Below are 21192 nucleotides of genomic sequence, written 5' to 3'. Positions count from 1 at the left end.
TAGGTATCTATTTACTGAGCGTAACATCATTTTTCACATTATACAAATAAATTGGGGTAAATATTCAGTTTTGTTTGTTTTTTTAATGAACTGCTTCCCGACCAGCGCACGCCGATTTACATCGGGAGAATGGCACTGGTGGGCAAAAGGGCGTACAGGTACGTCCCCTTTAAGAAGTGGCGCAGTGGGTTCTCCGTGACCGCGGGTCCTGCGGACTCGATGTCCGCCGGGTGCCCGCGATCGTGTCACGGAGAGGTAGAATGGGGAGATGCTTTTGTAAACAATGCATTTCCCTGTTCTGTCTAGTGACAGGACAGAGATCACTGCTCTCTGTCATCGAGAGCATTGATCGCTGTCATGTAAGTAGTAGCCCCCCCCCCCAGTTAGAATCACTCCCTAGGACACACTTAACCACTTCATCGCCCCCTGGTGGTTAACCCCTTCACTGCCAGTGTCATTTACACAGTAATCAATGCATTTTTATAGCACTGATTACTAGTAAATTTTGCACAAACCAATCAATATACGCTTATTGCGATTTTTTTTTACCAAAAATAAGTAGAAGAATATATATTGGCCTAAACTGAGGAAAAAAAATAGTTTTTTTTATATATTTTTGGGGGATATTTATTATAGCAAAAAGTAAAAAAATAATGTGTTTTTTTAAAATTGTTGCTCCTTATTTGTTTATAGCGCAAAAAATAAAAACCGCAGAGGCAATCAAATACCACCAAAAGAAAGCTCTATTTGTGGGGAAAAAAAGGACGTCAAAATTTTTTTGGGTACAATGTCGCACGACCGCGCAATTGTCAGTGAAAGCGACACAGTGCCGAATCGCAAAAAGTGCTCTGGTCAGGAAGAGGGTTAATCCTTCTGGGGCTGAAGTGGTTAAAGTGTATCTTTTCCAAAAACATTGCAACATCTACCATTTTTTTTACTAGGGCCTCTGCTTAACCACTTTAGCCCCTGAAAGGATTTGCTCCCTAATGACCAGGCCATTTTTTGAGATAAGGGACTGCGTCACTTTAACTGACAATTGCGCGGTCATGCGACGTTGTACCCAAACAAAATTCACATCTTTTTTTTCCCACAAATAGAGCTTTCTTTTGGTGGTATTTGATCACCTCTGCAGGTTTTATTTTTTGTGCTATAAACAAAAAAAGAGTGACAATTTTGGAAAAAACACCCTTTTTTTACTTTTTTGCTATAATACACATCCACAAAAAAATAAATATAAAAAAACAAATTTATTCATCAGTTTAGGCCGATATATATTCTTCTACATATTTTTGGTAAAAAAAAAAAAGAAAATATCGCAATAGGCGTATATTGATTGGTTTGCGCAAAAGTTTTCGCATCTACAAACTACGGGATAGATTTTGTTTTTTAAAAATGTTTGTATTGTTTTACTGGTAATGGCAGCGATCTGTGATTTTTAGCGGGACTACGACATTGTGGCGGACAAATCTGACCCCAAATTACACTGGCAGGGAAGGGGTTAACACTAGGGGGCGATCAAGGGGTTAACTGTGTTACCTAGGTGTTTTCTAACTGTAGGGGGGATGGGCTGCCTGGGACATGACAGAGATCACTGTTCCCGATCACTGGGAACGGTAGATCTCTGTATTGTCACCTGTCATAACGGGGAAATGCCTTGTTTACATAGGCCTTTCCCCGTTCTGCCTGTGTACAAGGCGAACGCGGGACGTAGTCCACCCAACCCGTGGGCATGCTCCGGTGGCATGCAGCGAGCGTGCACCCTGCCCACACAACTGCGCGAGCCGCTGTACAGGTATGGCAATTCGCAAAGGAGAGCCGACCTGCCGCAGTATATCTGCGTGAGCAGGTCGGCTAGTGATTAAAAAATATATATATAATGTATAATAAGGGTTCTGAGTAATTTTTTTGCAAACAAATGATGATTTTTTACATGTAGGAGAGGAATGCCACAATTTGCCTGGGCTGGGAGTGGTAAAAGTATAACTAAAAGGCAAAACTTTTTCTTTAGTTTTGGATAGAATGGAGAAGGATTAGAACCTCTGTTAGTCTTTATTGCTGTCTGTGCCACCATTACGGAGATTCCCTGTGTCTATGTGTTGTGTTTACTATTATCACTGAAAGTAAAAGAAAACCCCATATTTTGGGTTGTCCCCAGAAAAGTATTAGAGGGGAATCTTCCAAAGGGCACACAAGGATATATCCAAGGAATTTCCTTAATTTGCAGGGATTTTCTCTCACTTCCTGTTTGGCTATGGGACAGGAAGTGAAGGGAAATCTCCGTAATGGGACACAGATGGGGAAAAAAAAAAAAAAAAAATCTGACGGGGGTTATAAACCTCCCTTTCTCTATCAAAAATAACAAAAAAAGTTTTGCCTAGTTCTACTTTAAAGCAGAGCTCGAGTCTCTGAAGTGAAAATTAGGTCAGCAGATACAAAAACTGTAGCTGCTGAATTTTAATAAACAGCCACTCACCTGTCCCAGGATCCAGAGGTGCACTCAGCCCAGTTGTGTTCTCCCTCGCCGGCATCTCACTATGGGCACCCGGCTGTGAGGTGCCCACTGAACATGCACGAACATGTGTCCCAGAAGACTTCAGGAGAGAGGGGGGAAGGAGAACTTCCGCTTCTGATCACCTAAGGCGACTGGAGCAGAAGTGGGAGTGGGCACCTGTGAAGCTCCCACCTCCCCAAAAGCTCCATTTCACAGACAGGAGCCAGAGAGGAGGCAACTTCCCCTTTTGGGTGGAACTCCGCTTTAAGGTAAGCGTAGAAAAGTGTCTGTATTTTGCGATTGAAATTACCCAATGTATGGTGCAGTATATAGTTATAACCTGTAAAACGGCTATTTGTCCTCTGGTAACCAAGGGCTATATAAATCAATGTTAACCACTTGCCGCCCACCAACCGTCAAATGACGGAGGGACGGTGCAGCTTTCGTTCTGGGTGGACGTCATGACGGCGCACCCGGATGGCTGCATGGGAGCGCGCAGCGCGGCGACCGAGGTCACACCTTTTTGCTAGGACACGTCGCAACCCCGATCTCTGTAAAGAGCCGCTTATGCGGCTCTTTAATCATGTGATCAGCTGTGTCCAATTACAGCCGGTCACATGTAAACAAGGAAATGCCGGTAATCGGCGCTCCTCGCCTCACACTGACAGATTGTGTGGCGAGGAGAGCCGATCAGCGGCATCTCCTCGCAGGGGACAGTAAGAGATGTAATCAGGGCACTGATGATCAGTGCCCTTATTACATTAGAGCACCAGCAATCAGTGCCCATTAGTGATTCCAGTCAGCGCTGGCTTTCAGTGCAGCCCATCAGTTCCCGTCGGTGCCAACTATCAGTGCAGAATATTAGTGCCACCTCATCACTGCCACCTCATCAGTGCAGTCTATTTTCAAAATATTCTGCCTTTTTTTTTTTTTTTTGTAAAAAATAAAAATCCGAGCAGTGATTAACCACTTGCCGACCGGCGCACGCCGATGTACGTCGGCAGAATGGCACAGCTGGGCAAATGGACTTACAGGTACATCCATTTGAATTCCCCGCCGTGCCATTGCGTGCGTGCCGCCGGCCGGGAGCTCCGTGAGTCGGGTTGCAGGTCCCGCGGACTCGATCGCCGCGGGCATACCCGCGATCGCCTCACGGAGAGGACGAACGGGGAGATGCTGATGTAAACAGCATCTCCCCGTTCTGCCTAGTGACAAGTGTCACTGATCACAGCTCCCTGTCATCGGGAGCAGTGATCAGCGTAAGGACACACACAGCCCATCCCCCCTACAGTTAGAATCACTCCCCTAGGACATACTTAACCCCTCCCCGCCTCCTAGTGGTTAACCCCTTCACTGCCAGTGTCATTTACACAGTAATCAGTGCATTTTTAATCACACTGATCGCTGTATAAATGACAATGGTCCCAAAAATGTGTCAAAAATATCCGACATGTCAGCCATAACGTCGCAGTCACAATAAAAATCGCTGATCACCGCTATTACTAGTAAAAAAAAAAAAGATTAATAAAAATGCCATAAAACTATCCCCTATTTTGTAAACGCTATAACTTTTCCGCAAACCAATCAATAAACACTTATTGTGATTTTTTTTTACCAAAAATATGCAGAAGAATACGATCGGCCTAAACTGAGGAAAAAAAATTTTCTTTATATATTTTTAGAGGATATTTATTATAGCAAAATGTAAAAAATAATGCGTTTTTTTCAAAATTGTCGCTCTTATTTTGTTTATAGCGCAAAAAATAAAAAAATCGCAGAGGTGATCAAATACCACCAAAAGAAAGCTCTATTTGTGGGAAAAAAAATACGCCAATTTTGTTTGAGAGCCACGTCGCATGTCCGCGCAATTGTCAGTTAAAGCGACGCAGTGGCGAATCGCAAAAAGTGCTCTGGTCAGGAAGGGGGTAAAATCTTCCGGAGCTGAAGCGGTTAAATACCACCAAAAGAAAGCTCTATTTGTGTGAAGAAAATAAAAATTTCACATGGTTACAGTGTAGCATGACCGTGCAAGTGTCATTCAAATTGCGACAGCGCTGAAAGCTGAAAAATGGCCTGGGCAGGAAGGGGGTGAAAGTGTAGGTATGTGGTTAGGCTCCTCAGATAATTACTACTATACCCATATTACTTTCATAACTTGGCTAAATAATGGATTGCTGATCCAATCAAGAAATCACATTCCCACAGTATAACACAGAGAAATTGTCATATAACATGTCATATAGGTTCTGTTCATGACTTGTGTACCTTGTTAAAGAGACAATTAAAATCTACGTGGACACACTCTCCTGTGAGGGAATCAAACAGAATATTCTCTCCATGGCGATCTCCAAGGCCTAAGATATAGCCAACCATGGACATCACAGCTGTGGAGCGGCAGTACGCTGATCTGCTGTTATACCTAGAAACATTTCACAGTCACATTAGAATAGCTTCATAAATTAGTCATCAGAGCCTTTAAATAGTTTGTTTAGAATTATGGTTCAAATTGATTCATAAATGTCCTGGCTCAATTAACACTCAAATATCTGTATAGGTAAGATGATTAACAATGTACAGATAAATAGATACATTACCCAGTTGTCCTTTTTGTCCTTTGAACAAGCCATCTACACTATAAAAATATATCAATGGAATAATTACCGTATATACTCGAGTATAAGTCGTTCCGAGTATAAGTCGAGGCCATAATTTACCACAAAAAAATGGGAAAAACTTATTTACCCGAGTATAAGACATGGGTGAGAAATGCAGCAGCTACTCTAAGTTGAAAAAGAGGGTCAACAATGCCCATCTGCAGCTGTATACCTCCCTGCGTCCTGTGCATATGTCCTGTGCATATGTGCATGTGTCCTGTGCATGTGTCCTGTGCATGTGTCCTGTACCTGTGTATATGTGCATGTGTCATGTGTATATCTGCATGTGTCCTGTGTATATGTGCATGTGTCATGTGTATATGTGCATGTGTCATGTGTATATGTGCATGTGTATATGTGCATGTGTCATGTACCTGTGTATATGTGCATGTGTCATGTGTATATCTGCATGTGTCCTGTACCTGTGTATATGTGCATGTGTCATGTGTATATGTACCTGTGTCCTGTGTATGTGTGCATGTGCCTGTGTATGTGTCTGTGTGCATCCTACCTGTGTCCTGTGCATGCCTCCGTGTGCCCCTCTGCACAGATCAGCGTGTGCTATTACTATTAGGCTGCCATTCATTATTCAAAAGCCGCGCCTCCTCCTCGTCCATGATAGGCAGAAAACTCCATTTCCCAGCAGTCAACGGTCAGCCTATCACGGACATTCTCTCATCCTCAGATGAGGATGAGAGAATGTCTGTGATAGGCTGTACACTGACTGCCTATCACAGACGAGGAGGAGGCGCGGCTTTTGAACAGTAATTGGCTGCTGAATAGTAATAGCACACGCTGGCCGCCGTCTGCCTGCATGACACGCTGATCATGTAGGCAGACGGCGGTGACTCGAGTATAAGTCAAGGGGGGCACTTTCAGCCCAAAAAAAAGGGCTGAAAATCTCGACTTATACTCAAGTATAAACGGTATGTCTAGTGCAGCTGCAGTTTACAATTCAGTACTGGAAAGTATAGAATGTATTCCTCAGGAGAAAAACTGATCCCAGTAAATGATTTAAAGTGTTACCAAACCCAGGACCCTGCATTCATTATATCTGGTCTCCCACAGTATACAGAACATGGAAATGCAATTATTTTAGTAAATATGAACTGCTAAATTCATTTTCTCATCAGCAGTATATAGCAGTCTTGTGACTTCTATCAGTGCCTGGTTAAAGTTTGTAGGAGGAGTTTTCATACTACACTAGCTGTCTTATCAGGATGCAGGAACACTGACCCTCTGTCTGGACAGTGCTGATTGGCCTTGTGCTGATCACATGCACTCTCCCAAGAAAAAAAAACAAACTCTCTAGCAATACATACCAAACTGAGCATGTGCAGCCTGACTCCACTAACTCTGTCTTATCCGGACCTGTTTTAGAGTTAGTGGAAGAAGGGGGGGATCTGTGCATACAAGATCAAAACAGTCTTTTCACACAATGCAGAGGATTAACCTTTTAGATTCCACAGTGAGTATAACAAGCATGCTTTACTGCATATACAGACTGATTTTACTGTTGTGGGTTTAGTAACAGTTTAAATTGTAGCAGAAGCCTATTAAAACTCTTTTATTTTATTTTTATTTTTTTTTGAGGCTGGTAACATTGGTCTTCTATTTATTATTCTATACTGATACAAAGGACTAAACCTTGTTATGAGATGAATTTTGATGACAAGTGCATTGCACTACATAACATATCTGATAATACCATGATGTTGGATCAGCAAATGTCCTTAAAAACCAATCATGGAATACAGGTGGGTGACGAGGCAGGAGAGTCTCCTTATATATCTTCAGCTTATCCTGCAAGGGAGCTCCCTTGGGCAACATACACTGGCGAAGTTCTTTCCCACTCATGTATATGCCTGGAAAAAAAAAACAGAGAGGGACATCGCTGCCATCAATGGACTGGCTGTTTTGTGATTACTAGCAAAAGTTGAAGCACAATCATATATAGAAGATCAGGAATACCCTATACACCAGAAATGCAGACCATGTTAGCAGCTGATGGTGGCACCCTTCATTATGGCAAGTCACTTCAAGATAAGAATATAAATTATTAAGATTGTATTATGATTGCTTTCCAAAAACACAAAGTGCTCTTTAAAGGGTACCTGTCATGGCGATTCCTTGGTCTTGACAGTGCAAATCTCATACGTACAGATATTCACACATTCCACTCAACCAATCCATAAACCATGCCATGAAATTAACCATTTAATGCCCCCCTCCCAAAACACAAACCTGAAATGTAAACTTTACTTGATGCTAACATCAATCTAAACCAGTGTTTTCCAAACTTTTTTTCAGTCACGGCGCCCTTGAAAAATATTTTCTCAAGGCACCCCAGTCTAAGGCTTGGTTCACATGACCGTATGTTGGGAATGTGAGCCAAATCACATGCATTCCTGACATGCAGATAAATGTGCTGATCTTTAGCAGGCAAATACCATCCATTCTTAAAAGGTACCCCCACTTATTGGCAAATGCTGCAAGTTTTATTGTCTGCCAGATTGGTTCAACGTGGTTTTAAATAAAGGGTTGGGGACTTATTTTCCTGTGTTTGGCACCAATTACAGCCTCAAGTCTTTTTGAGTTTAATGCTACAAGCTTGGCACACCTGTTTCTCCCATTCTTCTTTGCAGGACCTCTCAAGCTCTATTAGGTTGGATGGGGAACGTCGGTGCAGTGTCATTGTCAGATCTCTCCAGAGATGTTCAATCGGGTTCAAGTTTGGGCCACTCAAGGATATTGACAGAGTTGTCCCATAGCCACTCCTTTGTTACTCCTTGGCTGTGTGCTTAGGGTCATTGTCCTGTTGGAAGATGAATCTTTGCCCCAGTCTGAGGGCAAAGGATGTCACTGTACATTGCTGCATTCATCTTTCTGTCGATCCTAACTAGTCTCCCAGTTCCTGCCACTGAAAAACATCCCCACAGCATGATGCTGCAACTACCATGCTTTACTGTAGGGATGGTATTGGCCAGGTGATGAGCGGTGCCTGGTTTTCTCCAGACATGAGCTTGCCATTCAGGCCAAAAACGTTCAATCTTTGTTTAATCAGACCAGACCATTTGGTTTCTCATGTTCTGAGAGTTCTTCAGGTGCCTTTTACCGAGAAATGGCTTCCGTCTGGCCACTCTACCATACAGGCCTGATTGGTGGAGATCTGCAGAGATGTTTTTTCTCCTGGAAGGTTCTCCTCTCTCCACAGAGAAACGCTGGAGCTCTGTCAAAATGACCATCAGGTTCTTGGTCACCTCCCTGACTAGGGCCCTTCTCTCCTGATCGCTCAGTTTGGCAGGGCGGTCCTCTCTAGGAAGCGTCCTGGTGGTTCCAAACTTCTTCCATTTACATGTGATGGAGGCCATTGTGCTCATTGGGACCTTCAATGCTGCAGAACTTTTTCTGTACCCTTCCCCAGATCTATGCCTCGATACTATCCTACCTCGGAGGTCTACAGACAATTTCTTGGACTTCATGGCTTGGTTTGTGCTCTGACATGCACTGTTAACTGTGGGATCTTATACAGACAGGTGTGTGCCTTTCCAAATCATGTCCAATCAACTAAATTTACCACAGGTGGATTCCAAAATAAGTTATAGAAACATCTCAAGGATGATCAGTGGAAACAGGATGCACCTGAAATCAATTTTGAGTTTCATGGCAAAGGCTGTACATACTTATGTACATGTAATTTTTTTTTTTTTTTTTTTATAAATTTGCAAATATTTCAAACAAACTTCTTTCACATTGTCATTATGGGGTATTGTTTGTAGAATTTTGAGGAAATTAATGAATTTAAGTCATTTTGGAATAAGGCTGTAACATAACAAAATGTGGAAAAAGCAAAGCACTGTGAATACTTTCCGGATGCACTGTACATACACATGCGAACATACACACACAAATACATAGATATAACCATTTTAAAAGTTGTAGTACTGTACCTTCACCCACACTGCCAGGTATTGCACTACACAGTACTTCCCTGTAGGAGGCGGAGAGCTCAAGAAGGCACCTTCCCCTTCCCAGCTCTGCGCTTCACTGTCCTTACTGAGCTTCTGCTTTGCTGAAACACAGTTCGACAGAGGAGTGGGAGCTCGAACAGCCTTTCTAAAGCAAGATACCATGGCAACCCTGACAACCTCAGATGGCACCCCGGTTGAGAAAGGCTGATCTAAACCTTAAAATGAACCTTTAACACAAGTAACCTGAAATCTAGATTGTAACAGATATTGTCCTAAATCCTAACATGAGCCTTACCTCAACATTAACCCAACCAACAACATTAATCCTTGCAGAGCCATACTCGGAACCATGTCAGACTACAAAAGTTCTGGGCAGTCTTGCACCCAGATTGGCACTGAAAACTTTCTGAAATGTGCCAAGATCCACACACTGAGAGCAACTGATTCAAAGTGCTGGGGCTGTTATTGTGATTCTGGCTTTACTATCTAATGTGTGTCACTAATCTGGGAAAAAGTATACAGGTTGAGTGTTCAAATGTTTCATGGTCAATGACTCATTAGGTAACAAAGTCAGAATCAGGATAAAAGCTCCGGGGCCTCTACCTTTAAAAACAAGTTAAAGTGGTTGTAAACCTCAGACATGAAATATGAACAAAGCATATCCCTCTATAGCAGGGATCCTCAAACTACGGCCCTCCAGCTGTTGCAGAACTACACGTCCCATGAGGCATTGTAAAACTCTGCCATTCACAGACATGACTAGGCATGATGGGAATTGTAGTTCCTGAACAACTGGAGGGCCGTAGTTTGAAGACCCCTGCTCTATAGTGTGTACTTGTCTCCATCCAGAGCACTAAGTGTAATTTCTGTCTGCTGCCCTGATCCTCTGCTATCTGCACGAGTCACTTCTAATAAGTTTTCCTGGCACCAAGACAAAAGGTGATGGGGAGGGATCTCCAGCTGAATGACAGCCTTAGCTCTGTTCCGGTGTGCTGTGTGGAGGGGGGCGTGTCCCTTCCCTCCAATCAGCTCTCATAGCTCTTCTCACTTTTCTCTGCAGAGTGTAATTTCAGCTTTGCACGCTATTTTTTTTGACAGCTCAGACTTTAAATGGATGTGGACAAGATTGCAGGTAAGCAGGTACAACCTACGTAGGATTTATTTCTGCTCTGTGTATCACCTGACTCCAGTCACTTCACTGGGTATAAAGAGTTTACAATCATTTTAACCACTTGCCTACGTGCCAATTCTGACATTTCTCTCCAACATATAAAAATCAGCCTTTCTTTTGCTATAAAATTACTTAGAACACTCAAACATTATATATTTTTAAGCAGAGGCCCTAGAGAATAAAATGGTGGGTGTTGCAATTTTTTATGTCACATTATATTTGAGCAGTTTTTCAAATGCTATTTTTTGGGAAAAATACACTTTAATTTTAATGCACAAAAACACAATATAATAACCAATTGTTTGATGAGAAAAAAGATGGTGTTAGGCCGAGTAAATAGATACCCAACATGTTACACTTTAAAAATGCGCACACTCGTGGATTGGTGACAGCTTACAGTACTTAAAAATCTCCATAGGAAAAGCTTTAGAAGCCTTTGCCGGTTACCAGCTTAGGTTTACACAGGAGGTCTGGTGCTGGAATGGATGGAACGTGAGAGCCCAGGAAGGCAGCACAATGCGATTTAGTGGTTATACTGAGGCCATGGCTGCAGTCTTTTTTTTTTTTTTTTTTTAGCTGCCGATTCTGAATAAAGTAAAAGCGATCCAAGCAGATAAATGGTGCTTGGATCACTTTTACTTTATTCAGAATCGTCAGCTGAAAAAAAAAAAAACCCCAAAAAACAAAACAAAAAAACAAAAAACACAGCAGCCGCCATGGCCCTGGTATAACCACTGAACTCAAGGATGTACAGGGACGTCCTACAGGTGGGAACAGGGTCAACTATGGCAGCTCCTAAACATCTCTGCTCACATGCTTTCCTTAATACATTAAAAAGACTAAAAATGTTCCTCCCCCCTCTCTATACTGCATACCCTGTATAAAAAAAACAAACTGTGTGCTTACCTTTTTCAGTCCAGTCTGATCAAGTGATCCTGCAGCTCTGGCTCCCCTGTTCAAGGAAGCACTTGCCAACAGCTGTGATTTTCTGGAGCAATGACTTCATTCATAGGCTCCCATTAACCTCCAACAGGAGAGCAGGAGCTGCAGGATTATGTGACAGGTTCAAAAGCAAAAAAAAAAGGAAGGTGCACATCTTTCATTCAGGTAATGAAGGGAAGATAGCAGGAGGGAGAACATTTTTAAGAAAGAAAATGACTAGCCTCATCTTACACTTTAAGCTCTTTGCCTACAGAATAAGTGAGTATATATAAAATAAAACATTTATTAGAATAAACTGTAAATGAAATCTATAAAAGTATTGGCTGGTGAAAGACACAGTAATATACTTTAGCATTTATAAAAACATATAAATAACCTATCACACTGACCTCTTTCTTTGTATAGTTTGATTAGTATGTTTCTCAGTCCTGCTGTGTTATTCACCCATTCTATTATGCCACACTCATCATTCAGTGGGATTACAGCATAGGTTCGAATATGAAGTTCTCTCCTTCGAGACTCTGCATCCTTTCGCAGGCACTATTGAAACACACACACATAAAACATTTGTATTTCAATACAAAGTCCTGAAGGTGTACAATGCATTGCATGTACAACGCATGAAACATAAAACCTTTAGTGCATAGCACACACAGGAGAATATTTATAAATTCTACTTAGTCAAAGAACAACCATCTTCCAAACATGTGAACCAAATCAAGCAGAAGAGCCGTAGTGGCTATTGAACTTCATTTTTCTCGGCTCGTCGTACGTGTTGTATGTCACCGCGTTCTTCACGTTCGGAATTTCGGACCAACTTTGTGTATACCAGACAAGTTTGAGCCAACATCCGTCGGAAAAAAACATTGATTTTGTTGTCGGAATGTGGGATCGTCTGTACAGGGCATTAGAATGTCTCCACTCTGGATAGAGATACAATGGAGACATCCCTGGGCAACAGCATTGTTATTATGGGCAGAAGGTAGTATTAGATGCACCAGCAGATTTAGATGGACTGGAATAACAAATTAAAGCTGAACTCCAGATAAAACTTTTTAAGCAGTTAAAGCAAGTTTTTTTTTTTTTTTTTTTTACAGAACGGTCAGCTTTTACAATGAAAGCTGACCATTGTAAGCACCCATCAGTGTTAAATGGTTTGTCTTAACCCTCTAAAAGTTATGTTTGCTGGACAGCTTGGTTTGATGAATAAAATTGAAAAACAGATTTACTGGCCAGGACAGACAGCACATGAAAATAAAGGTTAAACAAGCCAAAAAAAAAAAGAAAAACGAATGCAGCTACCTCAGTCAAGAATTGATAAACTGCAATATAAATACATTTTATTTTTGGACTGAATACAGCCCTGAATTACCCTGTACAAGTTTGCAGAAACATTAGGTGATGTATCTCTTGTAAGCCCTTTTAATGACTTGAAACATCAGCTACCTGGATATCATTTTAGACACTTACTTTGTTAATCAGGGAATTGAACTCCATGAGTCTACAGTCTTTCCTGAGATCATCTTTTGGTTTACACATCATAATGTAGGATTTTCCATCAGATCCTTTCAATGAAATTTTCTTGGGCTTTTGAAGAGATGGTAATATTTCAACCTATAACAAGCAAAATTATGACTGAACAGGTTTACTAACAGGTAATAACGGAGGTTATAACTGAGGTTAACGGATTAGTGATTCTTTGGAGGAAAAAGCAATATGAAGCTATGACATTTAACAAAAACAAGTTAGTGGAAATGTATAATGTAAGTAGCTGCATACTGCTATTGATTCTGCATACTGACAGATGAAAAAGATACCAAATAAGCATAGAAACACTGAAGAATGACAGCAGAAAAATGACCAAGAGATCCATTGAGTCTGCCCCATTTTTTTTATTTATACATATTTTTTGCTTGTTTTTTTTTTTTTGTCTGAGTATAGAGCTAGGTTTATCCCAAGCATGTTTAAATCTACTTACTGTTGACTGGCTCACTACCTCTGCTGAAAGTCTATTTTAAGTATCAACTACCCTTTCCGTAAAATACTTTCTAAAATTAGTTTTGAACTTCCCACCTGCTAGTATGAGGTCACGTCTCCGTGTTCTTGATCTTGCCTTTATATTGAAAATACTGAACTCTTGAACCTTATTCAACCCCTTGATGTATTTAAAGGTTTCAATAATGTCTCCCCTTTCCCTTATTTCTTCCAGACTATACATATTAAGTTCCTGAAGTCGCTCTCGATGTGTTTTATCCCCCAAACCTTTAACCATCTTTGTTACCCGTCTCTGGACTCGTTCTACCTTATCAATATCTTTCTGTAAGTGAGGTCTCCAGAACTGGACACAGTATTCTAAATGAGGTCTTACTAAAGAACTATATAGGGGGAATCAGGACCTCCTTCCTCCTTCTGGTGATCCCTCTAGTGATGCATCCTAGAATTATATTTGCTTTTCTCACTGGCTGGTCACACTGCTTATTTTGCAATCATCTGAAATGAGTACCCCCAAATCTTTTTCCTCTCTGATGCTGTCCAACACTGTAGCCTCAATGTTGTACTGTGTCAAGGGATTATTTTTCCCTAGGTGTATTATTTTACATTTAGAAAGATTGAACTGCAGTTTCCACTGCTTTGACCAATCTTCCAGCAATGCCAAATCATGTTTCATGTTATAGACACCTCCAGGGATATCAACCCTATTACACACCTTTTTGTCAACAGCAAAAGCACATACTATCCCCAACAAACCTTTAGTTATATTACTTACATATGGATTAAACAGAACAGGATCTAGTACAGAGCCTTGGGGAACACCACTAGTGACTGCTCTCTGTTCCAAATTAACTCCATTTACAACCACACTCTGGTATCTATCTTTTAGCCAACTGCAAATCCACTGAACCACCCAAGGGTTAAGTCTTAGCTTGTATAACTAGTCATCCTCCAGGAAAGCACTCCCCCTCCCAATAGAATAGGCTGATTGCTGAAGTAAAGAGACAAAACCTATGTTAAAGCCGAGTAAACATGAATACTAATGTCATCTTACACGAAACCAGCTGACTATGGCAAAAATTTGTGTTTCCAAATCAAAATTATAAAGCCTTCGATTAAAGAAAAAAAAGTGGGTAAATAAACCCATTGTTTCAAAGGATGAAATTATCTCCTTAGTCAACCCCAATGTTGACTCAAGCAGTCCCTCAGTCAGAGAGGCCCCTTTCACACTGGGGCGGTGGGGGCGTCGGCGGTAAAACGGCGCTATTTTTAGCGCCGCTTTACCGTCGTTTTAGCGGTGGTATTCGGCCGCTAGCGGTGCGGTTTTAACCCCTGCTGGTGGCCGAAAAAGGGTTAAAACCGATCGCATAGCCGCGCTGCCCCATTGATTTCAATGGGCAGGAGCGGTGAATACATCGCTCCTTCACCACTCCAAAGATGCTGTTTGCGGGAGTTTTTTTTCTCTCCTGCCAGCGCACAGCTTCAGTGTGAAAACCCTTTGGGCTTTCACACTGGAGAAACAGCAGCGGCAGTTTTAGGTCGGTTTGCAGGCGCTATTTTTAGCGCAATAACGCCTGCAAACCGCCCCAGTGTGAAAGGGGCCTGACTGAGATGCGAGGTTTATATTACACCAAAATGTCAACAATCCCAAATGTATGAACAGACTATAATGATATTGACTAAAAGGGTCTATAAGGAGAAATTGTTTGTACAGCTAAACCTTTCTCTAAACCCTCAGTAAAGCCTGTCCAAAGTCTATTTCCAATACTCAAGGTGCAAATATATATATCAGACTCCAGGTCACAGATAACGATCATAATTATTATATCCACTGACCCCATGAGTAATCTGCCATAGATAGAGATAGAAATAGAAATTTTGAGGTAGAACAAATGAAGAACTGTGTCTAGATACCATCATTGTTGTAAAGACATAGAAACCGTGACCACATCTACATGAAAATACCCATATAACATGTGTTGTCCAAAGACAAATTGGTTTTCATAGGATATGCAGGACTCATGCATTTATCCATATAAACATCTATTGTGTGTGATATTAATTAATCAAATGTATACTAAATGTATTATATTTTGTACCAAATGCGCAGTGTTGCCAACCGCCGTGTTTTTATGGGCAGCCTGTAAAAACGGGGCTATTTTTTCATGTCAGTGAAAACCCGTAAAGAAAATTTCTTGCCCGTAAAAATGACGGTCCCAGCTCGGAACTGCGCATGTGCAGTCCCGAAGCATTGCCGAGAATCTCCGATCATCCCTAAGATCATTCTGTGACTGCTGCTACTTGTCTTGTACCCTCCCCCTTCCTCCGACAGCGCGCCTTATTTGATTCTGGGAGATGCTGGGAGGGGGAGGGGAGGGGAGGAGTGGAGTGGAGTGAGCCTGCAGTGGAGCGCCCGCCCGGACGGACTTCAGCCTAGCAGGGGGTAAACTTAGCTAGCCTAGCTATTAGCTAAATGCAGTTGTGTCTTTACTTGTCTTAGTGGGCAGGAGGAGGGGGGGCAGAGGATGGGCTGTGTTCCAGGCTTCTGTAGCAGGCTTGTGTGCACTGTGCAGATCGTTTTTTTGTGTCAGATCTGCTTTTCTTCTAAAGGGAGGACGTTTTCTCCCCAATCTGCTATTACCTGCAGTGCTTACCACCAGTACAGGCACAGCCTCCTCAGTCCTCTCCAGAGTTACCAACTCATGTGTCCGGGGCACTACAAATCCAAGCATGCCAGGAGAGGGGAGGCAGCAGCAGCAATATGATTTGGCTGGTATTTTCTGATGAAAAGTGCTGCTGTATATTGTGTTTGTACTGTATGGTCATAATATAATTGGTTATGTATTGTGCTTAATGGTCTTGAGGTGTTTATTCATATATTTTTTTTTATCTGAGTAAGTAGTGAGCACATTTGGTCTCCTGTAGCATGTCCGCAGCCTATGACTGTCTCCTGTAGCATGTCCGCAGCCTATGACCGTCTCCTGTAGCATGTCCGCAGCCTATGACCATCTCCTGTATCCTGTCCACAGTCTCTGACGTCTCCTGTATCCTGTCTGCAGCCTCTGACCGTCTCCTGTAGCATGTCCGCAGTCTCTGACCATCTCCTGTAGCATGTCCGCAATCTCTGACCGTCTCCTGTATCCCATCTGCAGTCTCTGACCGTCTCCTGTAGCATGTCTGCAGTCTATGACTGTCTCCTGTATCTTGTCTGCAGTCTCTGACCGTCTCCTTTAGCATGTCCGCAGTCTCTGACCATCTCTTGTAGGATAAAACCCAGAGCCACCAAGCTGGAGCCATTTGACTGAGCCCTGCATGGTGCACCTAAGAGGAGGTCAGTGACAGCGCCGCCAGGCCAATCTGAGGGGGAGTCACTGATGTAAGGGGGCACCGATATAAAGGTTTCCACCCTATATTAGTAAACCCCCTTACCTTAGTGTATTCACTGAACGGAAGGTGGTCTCTGGTCACCAGAGTGCCCCCCCACATCAGAGTTTCTGGCGTTCCCCTTTACATCAGAGTCTGCAGGATTCCCCCTTACAGTGCAATGAGGAACTCAATCTGCGGACCCTGATGTAATTGGGAACTCTGATGTAAAGAGAACAAAGTGGACTCTGGTCACCAGAGCCCCCCTCTACATCAGAGTTCCACCTTAGATCATGATTTGCAGCATTCCCCTTTACATAAGAGATTCATTTCACTGTAAGAGGGAATCCTGCAGACTCTGATGTAAGGGGGAACTCTGTGCTAGCCAGGTTATAGTAACCTGACCTTCGTGTCAATGCAGAAATATGTTTTTTTACTTTTGTTAAACTTAAACACATTGCTAATAGCACTAGATATAGGTTTATAGTTTAAATATTGATATTTGCACTGTTTAGCACTGAAAACTGTAATTCTAGGTACTTTTTTGTAGTGTCAGTAAAAAATTGGTGCGGTTTGTAAATTTTTGGCATCCTGCCAGTAAATTTTGCCTCGGAAGGTTGGTAACTCTGCAATTGCAGGGGTCCCTGAACAATCTAAACATATATTTATAAGCCCCAAAATATAGATAAATACCCATTATAAAAAAAACATTTTTTCTTTTAACAAATAAGTTTAGAACACATTTTCTGTCCTCAGACACATCTAGTGACTAAAGATGATATTACCTGAGCTTACCAGGTAAATAATTAAAATTCTCCAAACCAATGGAGAATACGCCAAACCTTCTGGGCTGAGCTTATGATAATTTTATAAGCGTATTGTCCCAGTTGGTATAAAGGATGTGAGGACCATAGAGAGAAGTTTGCTGATACTTGACCACTCCCCATCTTGCTGGACCTTGTGACTGGAACCACTCGATGTACTTAAATATTGGCGGACATCTTCCCCTTTTACACTGTTGGTAAGATACAGATCATACAATTCTTAATTATATTTTCTCTTAAAATTGTAGGGATTATTTTTGATAGTTTATGTATTTTCATTAATTGATTGTCTACCCCGTGTATTATTGTAGCCGTGTTTGGGGGAATTCAGACAAACTTGTTTACATCAATTTAAAATTCTGTGGTCCCATGGAGAGTACCATTGCCCCATTTAATTTTAGTAGCTCTGTTGGTTTAATATTTATTTCAAATTAGCAATATTTTCCTGTTGACTCCGTGAAACATACTTTGGATTCCTTCCAGCCGGAGAAGTTCAAAGGACTGTTTCCTCGAGCGACAAGGGATATTGTGTTCTTGAATATAAAGCACGATTACCGCACATGTTTTTCTAACAGACCAATTTGGGCTCCCCTGAGTAAATTGTAATATTTAGATATATAGTTTCATTGCCATGTTGATGTTTTGATAATATGTGTCTGAAATATCAATCACCAGAAAATTTAGTTCTGTATGAAATTGTATAACTATACTCGTTAATTAAGTCAAATTATTTACTTATTAATTTTGTTGGGAGATACTTATACATTGGTAAGAAAACCCCATAAATTAACAAACTCAGGAAAGAATTGTGGAATGTACTGATATTCTGAACTAGGGTCACAAAATTACTGTAAGGTTGGAGGCACTGAGAAATAAAACACTGAGATCTTAATTAGGATTTCATACCACACTCACAACAGAGTATTATTTATTAGAGGTTACCAGAATTATTATCTGATCTCTGGCTTCAAGTCCTACACAGCCTGCCTGAGTGGGAGGCAAGCTCTGAATGCCTACATGTACTCACTGCTGCAGTAGATGAAGTAGAAGGATGAGATTCCTCCAACCTCTCCACAGACCTCCTCTGTTGATGCAGGAGTACACTCCGGCCACCTGTGGTGTTGCTAATGACAGTGTCAAGAGCAGATCCTAACAGACAACGTCCCTTGAGAAGTAACTGAATCAAACGCTCATAATCACATAATCAGCACCCCAAGCCCAGAGCCAGTATACACTACATAGTTTGCCTGTTAAGATGGATGACTTATGCATCTACAGTTGGAATGGACCACTGTTTTATAGATTCCCTCTCTAAGGGAATGAGTTCCAACACACTCTCAGGTAGGACGCAGGAACATCAGGGTGTTTCAAGTCCTACCCAAATAATGTGTGTAGAAAGAAGGTCTTTGCAGCTGTAGGAGATCTAAAAAACCAGAGGCCTGAAACAGCAGGCTGATTCTCCAGATTCAGAGTAGCATGCCCTGCATTAATATGATTTGGAAAAAAAAACCCTGTAAACATGAATCAACTGCAGGAGACTAGGGTGCCTCAAAAACAGTCTCTCCAGTAATAGATTGTTGAGAGATGGAAACAAAGCTACGGGCCAGGTTTGGCTTAGAAGGGTCTGCAGAGGATAGCACCAGAGCATGCTTAGAACATCTATAGGTAGAGTGTTCCATTATCTTAGCACAAGCAGCCAGGAAGTCCAGAGAAGACTTGGAAGTTCCTGAGGACATGGGAAAGGCCATGGCCACCCCCTAGTGGGCTTAAGTGGACTCTGATGAGGGCAACCCTATGACAATAAGAAATCCAGGTTCTGGGGGTCAGTTCCTTCTTGGCAAGTCAGGTAAAGGCCCCCCCCATCCCTTGAGTTGCTAGGGAATTAAGGCCTGGATGTCCCCCGAAGCAGTGGGACTGTCCTGTGTGTGTCTTAGCAAAGACATTTTGGATCTACACAGCGGCGATGCAACTAGAACCAGTGTACTCAACTAGATTCAGTGCGAGGCAAGGCCTCAAGCACTTACAAAATGGGGCAGCAGATTCTAATGAGTTTCAGGGTGCCAGAGGTGACCCTAGGTGGGCAGTGGGAACAGACCAGAAGATCCAAGCGATGCTTCAGGAGCAAGAGAAGGATGCTTCCTCCAGGCTGAACAGTAGGAAACAGAGGGTGGAGCACTACACCTCACAGAAGATGTAAGCGCTTGAACCCCCAGCCTTAACCCGTACCATAGTTAAACCAGTAGTTGCAGGATATCTATAATGGCAAATCAACAGTGCAAATAGTGAGGAAGCTCCTAGTTCTTTAGCCCATCTGGTCTTACTAAGTGAGTCTTCAAGGACAGGGTCGCACCTGGGGCTGTGCAACAGCTTTGGACCTGGAAAACTCTCCTTAGCTAACACAGAACACTGATCAGAGCCCAAAGGTCACATTTAAGGCCAGTCCAGGTATGGTCTCCAAAAGATTGTGTTGAGGAAATGCTGATCCAGATAGCTGTTATATAGAGACTAGCTCAAGCAATCAAGAAATCTTGATTAAAGTCACCAAGAAAAAAAAAAAACACATAGTGAGAAGGTTAGCAAAATCAAACATTTTCAGAAGATTTGAAGGCAAAGGCAAATATTAAGGCATGCTGAGTAAACGTGGGTTTTAATAAGGGCTGGTTTGAAAATGTGTATGCTTGCATATGCATTGTCCCCACTTGCTGTAGGCAACAATATAACCGGATTCTGAATTTCTGTGCACTTGGATAGAAAGAAAATATTTCTTACTGGAACCTACAATGGCTCATGTAACATGGTACACTTTAGCAAGCAAAACACTTTCTATCGTGCAAATGAGTAACAAAGTACTACATTGCAGTCTGCAAAATGACAACAGACACACCATGAATGTACTGTCATTCATCACATAGATGTTTTGTGAAGGGGCAGTGCAACTTATAATTATTTTTTAATTGTTACAAAAAATGATCATCATGAACTAGCTGAATAGCTGTATACTTACAGCATCATCAAAGCCAGCAATATACGCCCAGTGTCCAGGAAAGGGGTCATGATTGGCATGGTCACGCTTTCCAACAGTGGATGGCAGTGTAGGGATCATAACAGACTGTAGTGGTATTAGAATCTCACTAAACGTCGACTCCTCCACCAGCTTCTTAAGCAGTTTGAAGTGGACACTCATGCTTAAAGCGCCAGTGTTTCCATCCACCTAAACAGGGCACAAATAAAAAAAAAATGTGACATGCATGCATTTTAGAATGTGGCAATTCATGTAAACCAAATAGATTTTACCTAAGCAGCAGAAGTGAAGTTCCCCCACATAAAACATGACATTACCAAGAAATGCTTTCTCCTATAAAGAGTTACATTTACTGAAATCACACTCTGTATAAATTAGGGGTTGGCCAATATCGGTTTTTCAGGGCCGATACCGATTTTTTGGCCGATAGCCCATACCAGGTGCCAATATTCTGTAGATTTACAGTTTCACATGTAATGTGCTAGTGCCATAGATGGGTGTAGACAGAACTGGTGATATTGAGTTCACTATACTTGCCTTTCGAGGCCCATCTCTGACATGTTCATTGTGGGCTTGAATGGAACATACCTGTCTGGTCCCAAGGGCCTATTCCCACTATCCATTGTGGTTGTGTTAAATGGTCAGCCGGGAGTTTAAGGCCCGCGGCATTGGTGTGTCTGCAACTCAGAGAGGGCTGGAATGGACACACATGATATCCAATGGGGCCACGTTAGGCAGGAATTAGGAGAGAGGCAGGACCTC

At 42.0% G+C, this 21192-nt stretch overlaps 1 protein-coding gene across 1 annotated transcript in view; it reads right to left on the bottom strand.

Moving 5' to 3' along the window:
- Positions 1 to 21192, bottom strand: part of ATR (ATR checkpoint kinase) — a 210589-nt gene that overhangs the window by 15368 nt on the left and 174029 nt on the right. The window contains exons 40-44 of the mRNA XM_073625961.1: positions 20413 to 20619; positions 12700 to 12843; positions 11619 to 11769; positions 6854 to 7010; positions 4757 to 4910 (exon numbers count right to left, since the gene is read on the bottom strand). Of these exons, the coding sequence (XP_073482062.1) occupies positions 4757 to 4910; positions 6854 to 7010; positions 11619 to 11769; positions 12700 to 12843; positions 20413 to 20619 (813 nt within the window). The remainder of the gene's footprint in view (positions 1 to 4756; positions 4911 to 6853; positions 7011 to 11618; positions 11770 to 12699; positions 12844 to 20412; positions 20620 to 21192) is intronic.

This window comes from Aquarana catesbeiana, linkage group LG04 (genome assembly GCF_042186555.1).
Source record: "Aquarana catesbeiana isolate 2022-GZ linkage group LG04, ASM4218655v1, whole genome shotgun sequence".
Classification (NCBI taxonomy): domain Eukaryota; kingdom Metazoa; phylum Chordata; class Amphibia; order Anura; family Ranidae; genus Aquarana; species Aquarana catesbeiana.
Note: the sequence above shows the minus strand (reverse complement) of the source record. Positions and strands in the feature narration are given on the sequence as shown.